General features: G+C 39.6%; 1 protein-coding gene across 1 annotated transcript; it reads right to left on the bottom strand.

Moving 5' to 3' along the window:
* Nucleotides 1-3,177: 3,177 nt before the first annotated feature.
* On the bottom strand, nt 3,178-14,024 carry LOC120575455. Its single transcript, XM_039826251.1, has 4 exons — nt 13,940-14,024; nt 8,488-8,950; nt 7,943-8,344; nt 3,178-7,576 (listed from the first exon to the last, which is right to left on the bottom strand). The coding sequence occupies exons 2-4, from the start codon at nt 8,929-8,931 to the stop codon at nt 3,671-3,673; spliced, it is 4,752 nt and encodes a 1,583-aa protein (XP_039682185.1). The 5' UTR covers nt 8,932-8,950; nt 13,940-14,024; the 3' UTR covers nt 3,178-3,670.
* Nucleotides 14,025-20,649: the final 6,625 nt, after the last annotated feature.

Here is a 20,649-nt window from a genome sequence, read left to right as displayed (position 1 = left end):
AAACTCGCGAGCCACGGCACGACGATAGTAATTGCGGTCAGTGTACTGAAGTTGACGCCCTGCGCGGAGCAGCGCCCGGTACAGCTCCAGCACGGCACTGCGAGACCAGCCGCCCATTAGGGACCACACATGGAGAGGGGGGACACCCTGGCACCTGGGAAAAGGAGAGCAGAAATTGTGTGATGAAGGGACAGACGTTAATAGATAAAAACGTTGCATCATTTTTTTTTTATTGAAATAAGCATTTGGATTGCAAAGCAACCATGTCTAAAATATTAGAAAGCTCATGTGGGTCACAAATTCTGGTCATCATGCTGGATCAATGGTCATGGAAGGATGCAACTGGTAGAAAGAAAGAGTCACAGATAGTATGGGTGGAAAAAGAGAGAACGAGAGGTTTGCTGCTGTAGAAATAAACTTTACAAGTGTATGTACTGCACTTAGAAATTATGCAAAAGGCTCCCAGGGAAAGCTACCTGCCTTTCACTCTTGGTTGGTTACCACTCTGTCCTGAGATATAATAGTAGTATTTAGGGATGCAAAAAGCGAACATCATCCCACAGCGCATCGACGACCAATGCAGCACATATTGTTGTTCAATCGGTCTCTGCCTTGCAAAGAGTATGGTCATAAATTTGATTCACATGAAGAGCACGCCACCTTTATACTAACGTTAGATGCCAAAACAACCTGCTCCTCTGCCAGCTTATATTTCGTCTGTGGCACACATCCAGTCGCACTCAACATTAACGTTACTGTCTCTCAAGTGCAGTGATAAGCGTTTGCTACGGTTAGAGACCATCCAAATGTGACCACTTAGCTAGCTAGCTAGCTTAACACCGTTGCTCACTGTCTCCCTACATTTCCAATGACTGTTATGTGACCACTGCGTCTACCCACTGTACAATAATGGAATTTAAATCTGCAGAGGTTCATTTGTCTTCAGAAAATGGCTGGCTCAACGGAAAGTCACACATTCGCTCACTCTTGACTAGCATGTTAGCTTAACGCGCTAACTAGCCGTTAGGCTACAACAGCGCTGACCTTACCTTTAACCAGCCTTATTGACAAGACACACACTGGTAAAAATGTGCGGAGGATAAAGTGGAAGCAAAAACACAAGTACAGACAGCACAAAAAAAGCACGCGCAAACCTACGTTTCAGAAATTAGAGCAAATATATGTCTTCAGACAGAGGCAGCGCTCTGCTCAAGCCGGGGGTCAGATTCGACAGTGACAAACGGAAACAAATACTACTACTCACATACTACATCCGGGTTATTATATATATTTTTTTTTTTTACTGTATTTAGCATAGACATAATAGATAGAATATAGAATATTATGTCTATGGTATTAAGTATTACCTTATTTTTTATGATTTAGTTGCAACATGTGATAGATCTTACATGATGCATTCAAGAATTTTGGGAGTTTGTATGTCTCTATCATTGAGTTGTTTTATGATGTTATGGTTATTTCTGGTTTTTGCTATGTGTCAATAAAAAACAAAAGATAAAGTGATGGAAAAAAAATCTAGACTGAGAGGGGTAATGTCATTAGTTCTTTTCTGAAAACAGATTAAAAAAAAAAAATTCTCTCTAAGTGTTATTTATGAAATATCTATATCCCACTGGAAAGCAAGATAATTACAACAGATTACAATCTATAAGAGATAAATCGCTACACAACTGAGCATCCGGCACTGTTTTTTCTATTTTAACCACACAAATGTTGCCGGATGGTGTTTCTGTTCAGATGTCATATTAGGTGGTTTCCGCTTGAAGTTACACCTCCACTATGCCAATGATGTAAATGGTTTACAGGACAAAATGTGTGTGTTATAATTGTGCACACCACAATTGTGTTTCTAAATAGTCGATCGATCAAATATTCATCAATCAAATATTAATCAACATATTTGCAGTGTTGGCCCTTATGGTGTTTATTTCATATCAGATGGCCACATGCAAATCACAGGCCAGAGACGTTCAAACACACTGTTGGGCTTGCTATGTTTGATTTTATTCATAAACATTGTCTTGATACTTAGATAGAATAAATGGGACAAACCTTGCAAAAGTTGAGTTTCATGTACAATGGAAGCCTTTGCAACATTACCTTGGGAAAGGGTGATGAGTTTGGGGAGGGCGACATCTTCAAAGCATTCTTTATAAGGTTAAAGGTGAACTGAGCCATTTTCACTGAGATTGTACAGCCTTAATAAAAACATCCAAATTATCTTCTTTTAAGTTGCATAAAAAAATATTTATAATTTGAACATTGAAAACTGACTACCTGTAATGTCAGAGTGTTGATAGAACTGGTGACCCAACTTTGCAGATCAATGCAGAGTTCAGCCACTTTCATCACATGGCTCAGGTATGCATGGTAAACTGATAAATGGTTGTACACTGACATTGGTCAATCAGGTCTGTTGTCATTTTAAAGACTAACTTAACATCAAACTGAAAAGATGTTTTTTACTGTCCTCTCTGATTGAGTATTTCAAACCTGTTTCACCTCTGACCACATCAGCAACACTGATGAGTGTAGTTGGGTGTAGTCACAAGTGTGCTTTCCTTGGTGAAACAAACTAAAAAAAAAGAAAGAATAAGTGTGCTTTGGTGTACCCGTTACCGCACCCAGCTGTGATGTCATAGGGCCCTGGAGTACAATTGTACATCACTACAGCAAGGTAAGAAATTAAACCACTAGGAGGTGTTAAGTTACTCTTTAAATAGTTGGTATACGCTGTGTAATTACCTTGTTGTCCTTGAGACCATGATAAATATATTTACCAATCACACTCTATCCTATCATTCTTTATCTAAAATTGAAAATGCTACATTTATGCATACACATCTTAGCTTTGTGATATTTGTCTCTATGCAAAGGGGCCTATGAATGTCTGATCAGAGGCTTCTGGGAACAGGTCCTATTGACCTTGTCATTATTCCATCCAGATGGTGCTGATATCTGTTTCAAAAGTCATTATTGGTTTAGCTTAACGATCCATATGACTTTCACAAAAATCCTGTAATACAAAGACTATGATAGATATAAAACAAAAACATATTGAGGAACAATTTGCTTGCATAAAAAATTATAAAACATCTAGGGCCAAGGACTTAAACACATGTTCACCTTCATGTTGTCTTACATATTCTGGAAAAAAAGTATCCATTCACTTTAATTATTAAATAGTTATTAAGTCTTACACCAAGAAATGAATATGCTGAAACAATTCAAGTTGTACTTACACAATTTATGTATTCTCTCTTTGCATTTACATTGGTACTATAGCTTTACCACCAAGAAAAGAAACCAACTCTAAATGTTAACATTTAACAAACAACTGCTGATTTACTTCCTGTAACCTTTAAATTTAATTTACTGCAATGACACCTCCAGTCTGTGTTGCAGTGCCAAAGCACACATTTTCAGAAACATTATACTTTGAAGAGTACAAGGGACGGGTAGATTAAAGGGTTGTAGTACGTTTTCTCTAGTAATCTACAATGAAGGATTATAGGACACTTAAAGCTGGATGAAAGTCCAAAGTCTGGACTATTGAGGCGTTGTTATGTATAAAATCCATATTGTATAATATCTGGCCCCATTATTACAATTATATCACATCTAATGGCTTGTAGACCTGTGGATTACATCAGGGCATGTACTTCATTCCTTTCATCCTAGGAATGATATGTATGTCTCTGATGTCATCATGCTGAAGCAGCCAACACAAATAGCGCTCCGTCCCCATGCCCCATCCACTGGAGAGGAGTGGTTTCACTTGACGCATGTTAGTGTACCATTTGTAGGACTGCTCTGGCACTGCATGGTGCCTGAGGGCCTCCAGTACCATCTCAGGGGTGGAATGACGTTCACCTAGACCCACAGTCTCACCCAGCCCCAGGAGAAGGTCAGCAGCTTTGGCTTTGCACCGTCCAGTTCCCTCCACATAGGCCTGGTAGAAGGGAACTCCTAGATGGTCCATCTCAGTCAGCCAAACAGCGCCACCATATTTCTCTATCAAGACACGCTCTCCTTTGCGTGTAAGCTTTCTGCCAAAATGCGGCTGGCCATCTTGTACCCAATCTAAGCAGTCAGCAGATGGCATCATGGGAATGGCCTGGTCTAGAGGGACTCTTGGGAGTGGGGTTTTTCCATCCAGCTTACTCAGCATGGCTTTGACATGTGTAAGGGTCCCGGCAGTGTTGAGAATCATATCTGAGTGTTTCTGCAACATGGACTTGGTGAGATGAGCCAAATATCCCTCTGCTATGGAAATGGCATTGTCCATGTCACCCAACAGTTCACACTCCACGTGGTAGAACTGGTTCAAGTGTGTGGCATCAGGATCTTCCCCTCTGAAGCTGGGGGATATGTAATACGTCCCCGGCAGGTTGTCTTGGAAGCGAAGGAAGTATTCAAGTACAAATTGCATTGAGTCAGCCAGATAGATGTCCTGGCCCAGCATGTTTACAGAAACTGGTTCTGAGTCAGATCCCAAGCCCATTGGCGAAGAGATGGTGTCTGTGGTGAGAGGGGTTAAAGCGTAGGAGTACTGGCAGGAACTGTGGAAATATTCCACTGTGCTGTGGAAGAGAGTGTTTTGAATCTGGAACAGGTTGCGATACCACTGGCTCTTGATGGCCAGCGTGGAGTGAGACTGAGGGTCTTGCCATGAATGAGGAGGCCTGCACTGGGTGATTTTTGTGTGGATCCTTTTGATGGACTCTGGGTCAGCAGCTGGGCCATCCAATGATGACACATATCCAGGGTAGCTTTGGTAGCATTCTTTTTGCAGCTCAGAAGGCTTAGTGCCATCTGGTGAAGGTAACAGAGGGATTAGCTTGGCATGAGCATAGTCAATCTCAAAGCCCTCAAAGATCAGCGCAACACCTCGAGCTCTCATTCCGTCTTTTAGAAGTCGGGCAACTTTATAAGTGGCTAAGATCAGAGTGTTGAAGTCAGCTTCCTCCAGTTTAAAGATGTCACTGGACAGTTGTTTGCGTGGCACTACAACTGTTAGTCCAGGACTGTTTGGGTACGGTGTCAAGAAGGCAACATGCTCACTGTCTTCCCACACTCTCCACTGTTGCTGCTCTCCGCGTACAATACGACTGAACAGGTTATCATTGGAAGCATCTCCAAAAAAGTCAAAGCAAGAAGGTGCATTTGGTGTTGGCAGTCCGTTTCTAATCTTGGCTTGAACCTGGGCCAGTGCCTCCTCATCCCAGCGGGGGCCACTTTTTGAGGTGCAGTAGCCAGGATCGTGAGTGTGGAATTCCTCTTCATTGGCAAGATGGGGCTGCCACTTTGGCTCTACACCATGAAGTGGGAGCAGTCTGATTTGTGCTGGCTGATCAGGGGTTGGATTGAAAACCAAGGCACAACGCTGCACTCCCAGTCGCTCACATAGCAAGCTTGACACAGCTCTTGCTCCTTGTAGTATTGCCACAAAATCAGGTGAAGCCAACTGGAAGATGCTGCTTGCCCCACTAAGAGTCTTTCTAGTCAGAATGGTTGACCCAGAGATCCAGGGGTTGGGATTTAGGTAGGCAACTAGCTCATCTGTTTCCCAGATCACATCAGAGAAGCTCTTCAGGGGCCGGAGGACCTCTACTCGTGAAATGCCACCTATCATTGAGGCCACAAACATCACTCCAGCATTCGTTTCAATTATAGCATCACCTTTCGTGTCCACAGCAATGATTCCTGCACAGACCCCATCTAGATTTTCAGCCATCACTTCTCTACATGCCTGCCTAAGGCTATAGCCTTTGTGGTGGTAGAGACTGGCTATTTTCTGTGCAACAGTCTGCCTCAGAAATACATCTCCATCTCCAGAGCAGGTTATAGCTAACTTGTCATCAGCATATATTCCTGCCCCTACTACTGCTGTATCCCCAACTCGCCCTTTAAGCTTTCCGACTAATCCCCCTGTTGACGATGCAGCAGCCAACCCATGCCAACGATCCAAGGCCACAGCTCCAACTGTCTGAGGGTGATTGTTTTTTGAGGTGTTTCCAACAGTGAGCTTTGCAGTTAACTGTCTGTAACGTATATCGGTGTAGAAATACTCAGGCCCAACAGGTTTCTCCTTCTCCTCAAACCCTTGCAGAAAGTCCTCAGCTCCTCCTCCCACTATGAGTGAATGTGAGCTCTTCTCCATGACACATCTGGCTGCTTTTATTGGGTTCTTCACACTTTGCACACAAGCAACAGATCCTGACCTCATTGCATTGCCATCCACAATGGTTGCTTCCATTTCATTTTTGCCATCTTTGTTGAATACTGAGCCTTTACCTGCATTGAACAGGAAGCAGTCCTCCAGAGCTTCTACTGACTTCTGAACTGCATCCAGACTCCTTCCACCTTGTTGAAGCACTCGGGATCCAAGGGTTAAGGCTGTCTGTAGAGCAAACTCAATAACGCCAATCACTTCGGTGTTCAGCATTATCTCCTCTCCAGCGCCACCATGGATCATCACAGTGTAGTCTGTGCTCATGCCAGAGGTGGAGTCAACAGTAGTTTTGCCATTGTTTGGGATTTCTGGACAGTGATTTGTCTCTCCATTCATTTTCTCTGTTTGAACCTGATTCAGTAGATGCTCCAGGGCTCCCATTTGGTGTGCAATAGCATATCTAACAGCTAGAAGCATCACTAACTTCAGATTTATCTTCAGGCTTTCTTGAAGCTTTTCCAGTGCCAGAGCAAAGCTCCCCTTCCCATTAAGCACAATGCGGACCTTGTCTCTTTTTCCAAGGTAGGTTACAGCCAGCTGATCTTGTGCATAAACATTCCCTACTCCACACTCCACGCCCTCCATCCGATCTGTACCTGTGAGGTACACAGATGGACATCCAAAGGGGTCCAGGTAATTCTTCAATGGGTTGTCAAATGGCAATAATCGGCGCAGGGCAGCTAGGTGGGGACCAACTCCTTGACCACTTTTGGTATTTCTGATGAGGCTCTTATGCTCCAAAAATGCAACATGGAACAAGCGTAGGAGGTCAGTAGTGTATTCAATTGTGTTATCTGGGCCAATGCAAGACGTCAAGGCACCTACTAACTTTTGAGAATGCCTAGTGAGTGAATAAGTAGGATCACAACGGCCATGTTTGTAGTGGCGCATATGGGTAGGTGTAACAAGCATGTGATTGGAAGCAGATTCCCCAAGAGTCTGCCTCAGGGAAAGCTGCAAAGAGAAGTTGATCCAAGCATCATACAGGCCTCTCTGCCCTCTGAGAGCAGAAAAAACATCAGGATAGGAAGACACATCAAAAGTGAGAACTGGGTGTGTTGCTTTCAAGTCACGGCTCACTTTGGGGGTAATTACTCCTTGCAAGGGGAATGTTAGGGAAGTTGGACAAACACTATTAACATTATTTACTGTGACAGACCCATTCACGTTTACTGTGTCAGTATGGACTAGGTCTAAATCAGCAGTCTCAGACAGATTGTACACATGCTCAGTCATAAGCCCAGCCACCATCCCATCCACAGCGCTGTGCTCAAACACCATCCCAGCTGTGCTGTCCTTGAACACCACCAGGTTCACCACCTGTCAAAAAATAGAAAAACAAAAAATAGTTTTATTTCATTAGTATATATTAAAATGTGTGATTTGCTGACCACCTCTAATAGCACTGATAACATACTGATGTGTTCAGTCGTTGAATTTAGCCTGGTATGAATATTAAAATGCACATTTAACCAATTTGTGACACACTACCATTTCAGTAAAGGCAACAATACAATTCCCAATTACTGCTACTCTGGGGCTTTTTATGCCATTATTATTAATAAATGCAAAGTTCAACAGTATGAGAGAGAAAGAGAGAGAGAGAGAGAGAGAGAGAGAGAGAGAGAGAGAGAGAAAGTGTGTGTGTTGTGTGTGATAGAATCTGATCCAGATTCTATTCAATACCTTGTCATAGTATCTCAGATATGGACCGTCTCTTCCTCCTCCCAGTCTCACTGCATTAAGAATATCAGCCAGTTCAGAGGGGGCATTGCAGTCTTCCAGACAGAGTGTCAGCACGGCACTCTCCATCAGCCCCAGGGATGCCGCTGCATCCCCTCCTTGTCCCAGGATCTCTTCCCTGGTGGCAGCCCAGACTTTGCGCCCCAGAGCTGAAAGGCTGCAAATTGCAGAGGGATCATTCTGTTTTCCTGCACTGGGTTGATCCATCACCTGAGCCAGCTGGTTGTAGATGTCAATGAACGGTCGAGCAGAAACTGGCCCACCAGTGCTGGGACGCCACAGTATGTCAACAGGGAACACTCCTCCAACACAGGTGATGATGGCATGTAGGCTATCTGGGTAGACCTGGAGATAACAAAGATTAAAAATAACTACTGATTAGAAATAGAGCATGTCTGACAAATTGATAATTGAAAACCTCTAACTTCTCTTCCTCTTTTATTTTGCTTTGATAAATCTTACCAGTTGTGCCCTGCCAGTAATCTCACCTTAATCTCATCTTGACTCCTGCCAGGAATCCGACTGGCAGCGAATAACTCAGACTGCTGTGTGCGCTCCATTGGTGCATTGCCTTCCAGTAACATGGGCTCACTGTACAGCTTTGCTGCTGCCCAGAGCAGAGCGGCTGCCCTCCCCAGTTGGGTACTTCTCTTTGCTTTGGAAGGAAGAAGAACAACAGGGAGGGCAGTGGAGGTGGGCAGGGGGTCATCACAAGACAGAAGACCTCTCTTGAACTGCTTCGTCACCCAGTTTTCTTGGCCTGAAGCAATGGCTGCCAATTTTTGCTGGGCCTCTTGAAGGATATCCCTCTGCTGTTCCAACGTACTTTTGAACTCTGGGTAAAGGTCTGGACCTAAAGTGAGCTGCAGGACACGGCTCACCTCTTGCAAGGTAACATCCAACTCTGGAACAGGGTAGTCGAGAAGGGTCATCCTGTTGATATGGAGGAGGCTTGATAGAGAAGGAACAGAGAGAAAGCATGAATGGTGATGCCAGGTTACTTGATGGGTTATACTGTGAAACAGAATTAGAAGCATATGAAGAGCACAGAGAAAAGCTGTTTTACATGTATACAATGCCACTTAAACACAAGCAGAAACAAAATATTTTCACATAAGCAGGAGTTGAATATGGGCACTATAATCAGCCAAAGTCAGCACAACAAACTCAAAATCGTCAGAAGCTGCTAAGTAGGTGTGCTCTCCTAAATATATTTAGGTAGCAATGAATAGATACAGAATATAGTGGATAGATGGGATTATATAACCTTTCTTTTTAGAGCCAAGAGCTCTAAATCCATGCTGCTTGCGTGGCACTAGGCATGCATGTGCAGAGCAGGGGGGGGCGATGAGTGCTTGAGCACCTGCCCCTTTTGCCCTCAAGGCCAAATTGCCCTTTTCTTGTCCATATTTTATTTTTTCTCATATTCTTTCTTTTACAATGGTGGTCCATTTAAGAAGAATATTTAACAATAATAACTAGCTAGATAAAACAACTTCCTGCCAGGCCTGCCACTTGGACACAAGTTAGTCCGTTGGCGGCCAGCAAGAGCGAGAGAAAGTTGGAAGTTAAAGTGCAGGTAAGTGGGCTTTTGAAGTGAATGAGAATGCATGCATGCATGATGCACATTTGGTTTGTTATAGTAGCCTCTATCCGCTGCCCCTAGTTAACGAGTCTCCTCCAGGATGAAAACAGCCAGCAGGCAAGCTAAATTTGTGGCAGAGGCAGCTAACTTTGAAGTAGTGACATTTCGCGGTAACTGCACAAGCTGCCGCGGCCACAATTACTCGTTTTATTAGGGCACACACTAGAGTCATCGTGTGATAGCGTGAATAGCGTCACCGTTACATTTTGTGATAAACAAGAAACGACAGCAGCAGTTCTCTGTAGGTTAAAATAAGTGTGTGTGTGTGTGTGTGTTCCATCTGCTTTCTGCCTCTCAACCAGCAGCCCACTTAAAAGAACATGTCACTTCTTTGGGAAATTAGTTTAGTTTATTTGTAGTCTACGGTGTAGGTTGGTGGTCTATACATTTTGACTTCATAATAAAGGACATCCTTATATTTTGAGAAAATAATCCGAAACATGCTGCGTACCTTTGCAAATCCCTTTCTGATTCAAAGTCTACTAGCCCACTGCTACAGAAATCTGATAGTCAGCTCAGGTTGCAGTTATAAGCTGCAATTAAACTGTTTGTTTTTGATATCTTGTGATCTTGTCTCTTTTTGTAAATCTTGATATTGAATTCTGCTACAGTGCAAAGATGCCCTAAAGAAAAAAAAAGAGAAAAGGAAGGACCGCAGGAGAAAAAAAAAAAAAAAAAGAAAAAAAAAAAGACCGCAGGAGGCAGCAAAAGACAGTGGATCCCTAAGCAGCTGGGTTATAGGAGCACCACAGGTTATATAGTGCTTCACACAAGAATCTGACATGTTCATACACACTTATTATTATAACTTTCTATATATACTGTAGTTTGGATACTGTATGTAAGTTTACATTTTGCTTGGACAACGGTTGCATTTTTTGGATACATTTGTGTGAATGTAGTCTAATGTAAGGCTCCATTTAGTATTATGTAAAAATGTAAAATGTAAAATATACAGTTTTTTTTAAATAAAGATGACATATATTGTTAACAAATCTTGTTTCATGTGCCCTTTTTTGAATTTGAGCCCCTGCCCCTCAAAAGGTCTCTGCACGGCCCTGGCACTAGGAAAGGCAATGCCAGTCTATGCCAGTTGGTTGATCTGTCCACTATACTCTGTTGAGGATGTCAGAAATGTTGATAAAAGGGGTTGGTGATGTAATGTAAGGGATGCTGATGTTGTTGTTGACAATGGTCATTGTTAATTATATTGTGTCAACGTTGTAGGCTGATATGCACTTTTTCTTTCCCTATGTAGGTTACTTTGACGCTGCTATCCATGCACCTTTTACTGGTATTTATTGTCCTTGTACTGTTACGGTTGTGTTCCAGTTGGACTGTGTTTAGAACTTGTATGTATTTATGTGTCTTGTATGTGTTTTATACTTGCTGCACACCTAATCGCCCTTCGGGGACACAAATAAATAAAGTTGAAGTTGAAGTTGAAGTACTATAGTGGGACTGGAATATGGGTCCTAATGACTTTGGTGACTCCCTGACATTTCCTTTTGTGCCACCATGAGGTGGTTTGTGTGAAATGTGTCACAACAGATAAGGATATTGGCATGAAATCCTATACTATGTTCCTGCAATAGAAGAAGCTGCAGTTTCAGGACTGCAGTCCTAGGATAGCTTTTTCACAACCCTAGTTACCAAATGAAACAGTCATACTGTGCAAGTGCCATCACTTCCTTAAGTTAGCAGCTAGCTAGCTGTGAAGGGTTAATGTAATGTTTAGGTTAAAAGACATGGTTTGGGTTCTCTCTTCATGTAACGTATAATGAATCATAAAGTATTGCTGCGTTTAGCCTCATATTTATTCACTACAACGTTGGGTTGTAGCAAGGTTAAAAAAATGTTTGGTAACTACATTCTAGCATCCACCTAAAAAACTAGGGTCCTAGGAATGTGGTCCTGAAACTGCAGCTTCCTCTTTTGCAGGTACATGCTAATCATACAATTTAAAACATCCCTGTTCCCCTCAGGATGAGTTTTGACAACAGTTTGGTGAGCTGTTAACTTTTCACCTAGCGTCAAGTCAAAATTGTATTTCTCCAAAAACTTTGGACTATGATCAAATGCCTGCAAAACCATTGACATTCCCATCAGCCTCAACTGTGCTTTGTGTTTAGTGCTAATTAGCACATGTTAGGATGCTAACATATTACATGTAGGGGGGGGGCAGCAATTGCATCAGGGTGGCTGTCCCCCATTGCCCCCGTGCAGCACCATTGAGCATTGTCATTGTGAGCATAGGCATGTGGACATTAGCATTTAGCTTAAAGCATCACTGTTCCTACATACAATCTCACAAAGCCACTAGCATAGCTGTAGTAAAGCCTGAAGTGTCAGGTTTACTGACATACAGTACAAACACACACACACACACACACACACACACACACACACACACACACACACACACACACACACACACACACACACCATGGGCCCATCTCATTGCCCTTTACATTTCCTTCACATGATGTCCAACGTTTCTCACATTAGTGTAACCAGTAATTCAATTATCTGATTTTTGGTAAGGGACAGCTGTGTCTAACACTGGTGTCTTTGTGTATTAATGTAGTAAACAAGAATGGAATGCATCCAGATTTTACTTCTTTGTGAAACAATACCCCCTGGAATCAGTAGCTATACGGACCCAAGTAATGACCCATCTGCTCTCACGTGAAAGCAGTTATTCCCTTTAACCACTCCTCTGCACAAAACTAAAGCTGGGCAATTTTTGTTGTTGGTTGTCAAGGGAATGCATCTCACGCTGTATGGAAATTAGATTTCTCCTGATTTGTCTCATCAGTTCGAGTCCTCCACACAATGCTGGCTGTCTGTGCTCTATCTGATGATGGATTCAGGTTTTGCAATGATACTGGTCTTGTGATTCCATTAGCCCATTTACTCAATACAAGCAGTACTACCAGTACTACTGCTTTCATAGGTTTTTTTCTACATCTGGTCTATATTCCGTAAAATTTGGATTATCAGATTTTGTGGACATTAAAGTTTTTTTTTTATCATTCTTTTTTATTTGAAATTATTCAAAACATTTAATAAGTTTCTCTTTAGTGCTCTTACTTTAAAGGGCCAGTTCACCCAAATTGCATGAAGAGATGTTTTCTCATTTAGCCCCAGTGGTGTCAAGCCATGCAGATTTTTATTTCATCTGCTGAGGTTTTGAGATTTCCATCTCTGACTTTTCGTTGCCATTGCTCCAGTGCAATCAAGGTATAGTAAATGGGATTTAGTTTGTGCGGCTCAAGGCATTGCAAACTTGAAGATCTTTTTTACAGCAACCCTTCTTTCCAAAACCAATATCCCAATATCTCGGGATAAGCCACAGAAATGGCTATCAACAGTTTACTTTTGAGTAAAAAAGAGAAAACACTTTTTACCAATGAAATAATACCTATAAAAAACTGTTCATAGTGAAGACTGTGGATTCATGACACTGTTTGTGAAAAGACACTGTGCTCTTCAAATTGTTAATATGCAATATTCATAGATTTCAGGTTTCATCCTGGTCTCCTTTTTCATTTGACCCCTTTTCAAAGTGCCTATATCAAAAATATGGGTTTCTTTCAACCAAATTGCCCAAAAATAACATGGATAGTTCCGTACACGAAACAGGCTGTAATTATGCATCAACATACGTTCCTCTGATCTTAACTAGTAGCTAAAATAATTCAGAATTCCTGGGTCTTTTAACAAAAAAATGTAGGCAGAATTTAATATGAATTAGTTTTATTGACCATGACTTCAAAAAAAATGTGTAAAACTAGCGGTGATAAGTTGGAATGAAGTTGGCTAAGAAGATTTAACACTGAATTAGTTGATAATTTACACTTTAATGCTTAATAAAACAGACCGCATACATTTTTACCATGGTTGAAGACAACACAAGAGATAAAACTTAAAGAAACAAAATACAATTTCTCTTATAAAAGAAAATTACTCCATCACCAATGAAAGAACTGTTGACATTTATAGAGACGGTGATATTACTGTAAAATTTGTAATCATGATTTGTTTTCCATTTAAAAACTATTCTAAATAAAAAAAAAAATCCCAAAATCCCCAACCATAAAACTGCCAAAAAGCAATCAAAGTGACAGTATTTTTCATTTTGGTCATTAGTGATATATCCCAAAATTATTTTATTTACACCTAAAGTACAAAAACAACAAGATTTAAAGTTTCAAACTATTCATTCAGAAACACGTGCTTCACATCTGAGTACATCATTATAAATACATCATCTATTCCTTTATTCAGCTTACCTCAAAATGGAAATTTCTGGAAGATCTGGCCAGTTGGTAGGATGGAACAACAGTCCGTGGACGGAAAACTTGGTTGGACTACAAACACAAGGGTTTGCCTGTAATATAGAGGCAGTGACTCCAATTAAGCAATTAAGTGTCTTGTCCCTCTCTCTTTCGCTCTCTCTCTCTCTCTCTCTCTCTCTCTCTCACTCTCCCTCTCTCTCTCTCTCTCTGTCTCTTCCTTGTTTGTTCGTGCGTTTCACATACAGTTAGTGAAATAATACAGTTAGTGGTATAAAAAAGAAATTTACTCTCTGCCCCGAAAGCTAGCATTACAAGCTAATCATCGGTTTGCGCTAGCTTGTTTCTAGCTACAGACACATTCTATTACCATGAAAACATAACCCAGAGAACGGTCGACACGGTACACATATGTTATTAACCCCTAGGTTCATTTTGCGCCAGAATTGTCCTTTAACTCTTTTTAAAAGCATAGACTGTGGTCAGCAGTGGTGGAAGAAGTATTGAGATCCTTTACTTCAGTAAAAGTACTAATACTACACTGTAAAAATACTCCTGTAAAGTAAAGATCCTGCATTGAAAATGTTACTTATGTAAACGTGTGTAAGTATCATCAGGAAAATGTACTTAAAGTATTAAAAGTAAAAGAACTCAATGCAGAAAAATCCTCATATTGTAGAAACTGAAAACGATCCCAACAGTTCTGTTTAATGGTCTAATCATATCTGCTGGACTTGTAGGCCTGTATAATGTTGGGTAGTTTAATTTATAATAAAACATCATATTGTATAAACTATATGTGTTTTGTGTGCAAACATCTTAATTTTGTAAAGTAATTAGCAACCTAAACTTTCAGAGTAATGAGTTGTATTATTATTTAGATGATTTACTGTTGGGAGCTAACCTGAGACTGAAAGTTCAAGGACAGTTTCATTTTTACTCATTTCTTTGCAAGCTCTGGTCACTCTAAGTAACCCAATCAGTTCTTAGAAATGAAGCCCATTATACAAATATTAATGTCACCAAGTTAATATTTGTATAATGGGCTTGATTTCTTTCTTGATATGCAGTAGTTAAAAGAAATCTCAGGGATAAGTTGGCCTCCAATAGCCTCTATGATTGTACTTTCATTCCATTTTAATTCCACACAAAAGAATGATGATATATATGAAATATTGAATATCTTATCCAAAAAGTAGCCAAATAACCCAAACCAGTAATGGGAATATAAAAATAAAAGTGCATGACACAATACACTACAACCCCTTTCAGAGTCTTTTATTACAGTATTGCATTATATTAGTGGATTGTTATTTCTACTGCATTCAAATCAGAATCAGAAAGAGATGTATTGCCAGATAAGTAGCACTTACTCGGAATTTGTCTTGGTTGAAGGTGCATAAAATAAAAACAATATAAAATAAACAAACAATATATACAGAAACAAATAACACATACATACATAGAACTATTTAGCAGTACTGTAATTGGGTTAGTACAGAATGTACAAAAATGTAGAGGGATGTACCAAAGTTTAGGATATATGGAAGAATATCAAAACACGTAGGAAACATTTTACTGTTACAGTATTGTAGTGGAGTAGAATTAGCATTAAGTACTTGCAGTAGGTGAAGTAAAATGCCTGGAAATGATTCTGTATGGCTCGATATCTCAAGGATTAAATGAGAAAAAGGTGTTTTTGTAATTTGGGCAAGACTTTTCTCTTGAAAACATCGGATTTACTTTGATTTGATTGATTGCATTTTCTAAAAGTATCAATTTGACTTTACATATAAAGTCAAATACAACGGAGGAGAGAGATTTTAACAAATTAATCTCATTAGCACATGATCGACATGAGTCGATTCAGTGGTGCATAAGTAAGGGACTGATTTACATGGAAGAAAAAAGAAAACGTTGCATGATTATAAATGTAGGGGTTACCGGTACCTTCACTTTTAGTTTTAGTTTGACAGTGTGTGTGTGTGTGTGTGTGTGTGTGTGTGTGTGTGTGTGTGTGTGTGTGTGTGTGAAAAATAGCTTTATGTTATATGTAGGATATGATCCCGGAGGCACTACAACATCTAGTATTGTAATGCAAAATATTGTCACAGTTAACAATCATTTTTAACATAAATAGTCTGAATTAAAATAACATTGCCCCCGTGGTCACAATGGAAACCAAATACACTAATGAACGCATTCCAAGCTGTTTGAGAGTCGTGTGCATACTTTTCAAGCTGATATGGAACTGGCTACTTTGTTCCCTGTGATTACAGTTTCCTGCAGAGGCACGGTCAGGGCTCTGGTTAAAGTGGCTTTATCTTTACAGAAGCCTGAATCACATCAAGACTGACAAATGTATTATTATAATATAATATAATTATATTACATACTTGAAGTTGTGTGTGTGTGTGTGTTTGGTGGATACAATAAACATTAAAATAAACAATAAATCAAAGTACTGCAACAGTCAAGAACATAAATATACAATAAAACATATGTAAAATACCATTACAGATACTTATAATATAATAAAATTATAATAATCAGAAACGCACGTCAAACTCAAGAGAACACAGATTACATCAACAGAAAATAAGTGGTCATTTAGGACTAAAGGTACATAGATGTTCATACAGATGTTGGACTTTTCGAAATTACGCAACATTTTACGTATTTTTGTGGACAAGTATTTCCTTTACAGTTTTTTTTTCGATTGCTAAACGACAGTGGGCACAACTGGAGTCACATGTGCAAAACTCTAACTCCAGTCTGCACGACCAACAGTCACCTGAACTAAACAGTTCACATCACCTGCAAAACTCATTCACAGCAACTCAACTCTACACACACGTCTCAAAACAGGCTCAGTGCAGCCAAACACTGAGATAGCACACACTGTCACTCAGAACACACTGAGATAACACACACTGTCCCTCAGAACACACTGAGATAACACACACTGTCCCTCAGAATACACTGAGATAACACACACTGTCCCTCAGAATACACTGAGATAACACACTGTCACTCTGAACACACTGAGAGTAAAAACACTCACAAATTACAAACTTTCTCATCTTTACAGTTTGAACAATTTGAGTGACTTCACACTACTCAATAGTTTCTTTAAAGAAAAGATATAGATTTTAGAATATACCAATCTTTACGTAAGGTAAACAAGAAGGAATGGAAATCAGCAGTTTTCTTCAATATAGTATTTTGTCTCTAGTAATTTATGAAATTACTGGAAAAAACTAAAAGGTACATACAGTACATAACAGTAACAAAGAATAGTGTGACTAATCCTGCCTCTCTCTAGCATCACGCGGCAAGTTTTCTTCATCACATTGGATGTCTGCATCATCTCTAAATACTAATGAATGTGGTGTTTCCATTGCTTTCACCTCCATTACTTTCTGAAAAACAGGAAGTCCACAGTTTTACTATTGTAAAGATAGAGTATTTTCCACTTGTTTTTATAGCTGTGTATATAACCTCAGACATCTTGGACATCTTGGTATCTTTGCTCTTTTACTTGTTTCTCTCAAACGGTACAGTGTATAATTGTTTCATTCTTATTTGGTGTTTGTATACAAAAAAAGGCTTTTTGAGCTTTCTCTATATAAATACCGTATATATGTTCACTAACTAGTCTAAAACAAGACACCTGCTTAGGCTTTCAGCTGAAATTGCAATCAGCAATTCTGTTTTGAATGTGTGGTTAACAGTTTTGACAGCAGTGTGTTAGCATTTGAACAAAGTGCTGTAATCCACAGTGTTGTGCATGTTGTGGTTAAAGTCATGGGATAAGTGTGCAGAGTTTTGAAAACTGTGTTCAAGCGATGAAAAAGGAACTAGAGTTTGGTCCACATGAACTGCTGCCATGCAGACTGGAGTCAGAGTTTTTCATGTGTGGCTCCAGTTGTGCCCACTTTTGTTCAGCAATCGAAAACAACTGTAAATATGCAGCAAATATAGGAATAGTTTTTTAAAGTTCTTTGTTTACAAAATAGTTTGCCAAAATAATGAAATTATTATTATATACTATATATAAAATGACTGGTAAATTCTTGGAACTTGTGTTTCCTCTTCAAGGTGTGTGTGTGTGTGTGTGTGTGTGTGCGTGTGTGTTTGTGTGTGAGTGTGTGATTGGCCACTAACAGCTGCAGCAAACCATGCAGTCTGTGGTGTGGTGAAGTTGGCGTTGTACAGTTTGGGAAAGTTATTTAGTAAATGTTTGAATAATTTCAACTTTTTAAAATGCATTGTTTTAAAATCATTTGGATGGGGAGGAGTGGCGGTGGCTTTTTATTACGCAACTGCATTTTTCCATTCACATGATGGGTATCAAATGAAGTACTCCCGAGGCATCGATATCACCGTAGAGGCATTCGTATATATCGTAATTCTGTAACAGATACAAAGCCCTAAAGACGAGACTGTTCTGTGTGTGTGTCAAGTCTGTGATCTGTAATTTTTATTTCCTTTATTGCACAACCAAAAAGGAATGTGTCATATTCAAGAGAACACAGAGAACATTAACAGAAAACAAGAGGTCAATCAGGCATTAAAGGAATACGCCACCGTTTGTTGAAATAGAGTTATTCACCGTCTCACAAGAAGTAATTAGGTTTTGTTTTTGTTGTTGTTGGGTCACTTTTACTCACGACATGCTAACGGCAACAAAGGATTCCATTCATTACGCTAAGCTAAGCTAGCGGCGCCACTGCCGGACTAAGAAAATGCATGCACTGAGACAAAAATGCGTTTGCCCACCTATATAAATATAGAGGAGACGGTGAATAACCCTATTTCAACAAACGGTGGAATATTCCTTTAAGGTAGACATCAAACTAAGATTTCAGAATCAGAAGAATAGGATTTACTGCAAAGTAATTGTTCCTGTACAAGGAATACGCGCCACTGTTTGGCACATTCAGTAAACACATTACAAGGAAATACTGTAAACAAAAAAAATCAAAGTCAGAGTCAAGAACATAAATTTAGAATAGGTATATACGGTATTACAATAAAAAAAAATTGCAAAAGACACTATAACAAATATGTACTACACAGGAATAGTATAATCAGATTAGTAATCAAAAAGGCACATGTCATATCCAAGAGAACACAGAAAATAAGTGGCCATTTAGGAATTAAAGTAAATAGATGTTCCTATAGATGTAGGACTTTTTGAATTTTACAACATTTAGGCTACATATTTTTATGTTTTGTATTGTTTTGTTTAAATATGCAGCAAATATAGAAGTAGTTTTTACAAAACCACATTTGTGTATAAAACAGTTTGATGCAAGAAGTCATTACACAATTAAATCCTGTTCATCATTTTGTGAACTTGTGAACTAAGTGAACTTCTTCTTTTTCTGTTTTGAATGTGTGGTTAATAGTTTTGACAGCAGTGTGTTAGCATTTGAACAAGGTGCTGTAATCCACAGTGTTGTGCACGTTGTGCAGTCCTTCCAGAAAAACGCGGAGTTTTTTTGTGATTGTTGCTTGGCAAAAATCCTTGATTATGCTGCACGTTTTCTTAAAAAATGCGATGGAATATGCGGGATATTTATGCAATTTTATGCGATGAAATTGCGGGAACTTGCAAAAAATGCGGTTTGATGAAAAAGAGAAGAAAAAGTGATTCACCCAACACCCTGCTTTTTTTAAACTTAATTTCCAAAAATAGTTTACAGATATTCAGTCATTGCAATAAGTAAACAAATAAGATACAAAAATATATACAAATAATATAATATTAAAGTAAAAATAAAAGTAATAGGCCAGAGAGAAATAAAAGATACAAAAGAGACAGACTTTCAAAAATCGTTAAAGGGGTGATAGAATGCAAAACCGATTTTACCCTGTCATAGTTGAATAACGACAGTTCGGTGGGTAAATAGGACATACATAGAAGCTCAAAGTCCCACTGACACCCTTTTACTATGAAAATCTCATATTTTGAAACTGCTGCTGAAAACGGGCGAATCTCAACAAAGCTGGAAGTTGACGTCAACCTCCCAAAAACCGGAACCTTTGTCAGCCCTTGGGTGTATTAAGAGAACGGTCACGCCCCAACATTTACATAGGTTACACAACTGACCTGAGATCAGGTAGTCTTCTGAATCTAGCTAGGTCACGCAGATCTCTGCTATTCAATTACAAAATTCACTTCTGAAACTTTTTTATGCGAGAAATCATACGTATAGTACAGGAGAAGCTTGCAGGCAGTTTCGACTTACATTAGCTGTTTAGGTTTAATTGCTAATGTTAACTAGCATGTTAGTTAGCAATAATTAGCCTGTGCTTATGTTATCTCCTTACATATACCTACACTCTCCATCTCTGCAAGATTGGGAATGATTGAGATTTCTCTTGGCACAGCTACCAGAAGACTTCACACTTTCAGACACGTTGCTCACGTCACATTTACGTTGTCTCCGTCAGTTGGAGGCTGCGCAGTAAACCAAGGGATCACCGGAAAAGTGCTTCTAATAGCCTTCACTGGTCTCCGTCCAGAGCAACGGGATCTATTGGTCCATTATATATATGTCAATGTATCCAATAAGAAAGCTATCTTAATATCTGATCTCTACTCAAATGTCTTTGTTTAAGTGCTCCTGCTGTCTTTTATTAAAGGGGTGATAGAATGATTATAGGGTATTTTACACTGTTCCTTAAGGTCTCCTAAT

Source organism: Perca fluviatilis, chromosome 15 (genome assembly GCF_010015445.1).
Source record: "Perca fluviatilis chromosome 15, GENO_Pfluv_1.0, whole genome shotgun sequence".
Taxonomy (NCBI): domain Eukaryota; kingdom Metazoa; phylum Chordata; class Actinopteri; order Perciformes; family Percidae; genus Perca; species Perca fluviatilis.
Note: the sequence above shows the minus strand (reverse complement) of the source record. Positions and strands in the feature narration are given on the sequence as shown.

What these genes read in the sequence shown, in the direction of transcription:
- LOC120575455 (XM_039826251.1), bottom strand. Translation starts at nt 8,931, where the DNA reads ATGACCCTTCTCGACTACCCTGTTCCAGAGTTGGATGTTACCTTGCAA. An exon ending in GGAGTCAAGATGAGATTAAG is followed by an intron (nt 8,345 to 8,487) that starts GTGAGATTACTG and finishes TGTTATCTCCAG; the next exon opens with GTCTACCCAGATAGCCTACA. An exon ending in ATCTGAGATACTATGACAAG is followed by an intron (nt 7,577 to 7,942) that starts GTATTGAATAGA and finishes ATTTTTTGACAG; the next exon opens with GTGGTGAACCTGGTGGTGTT.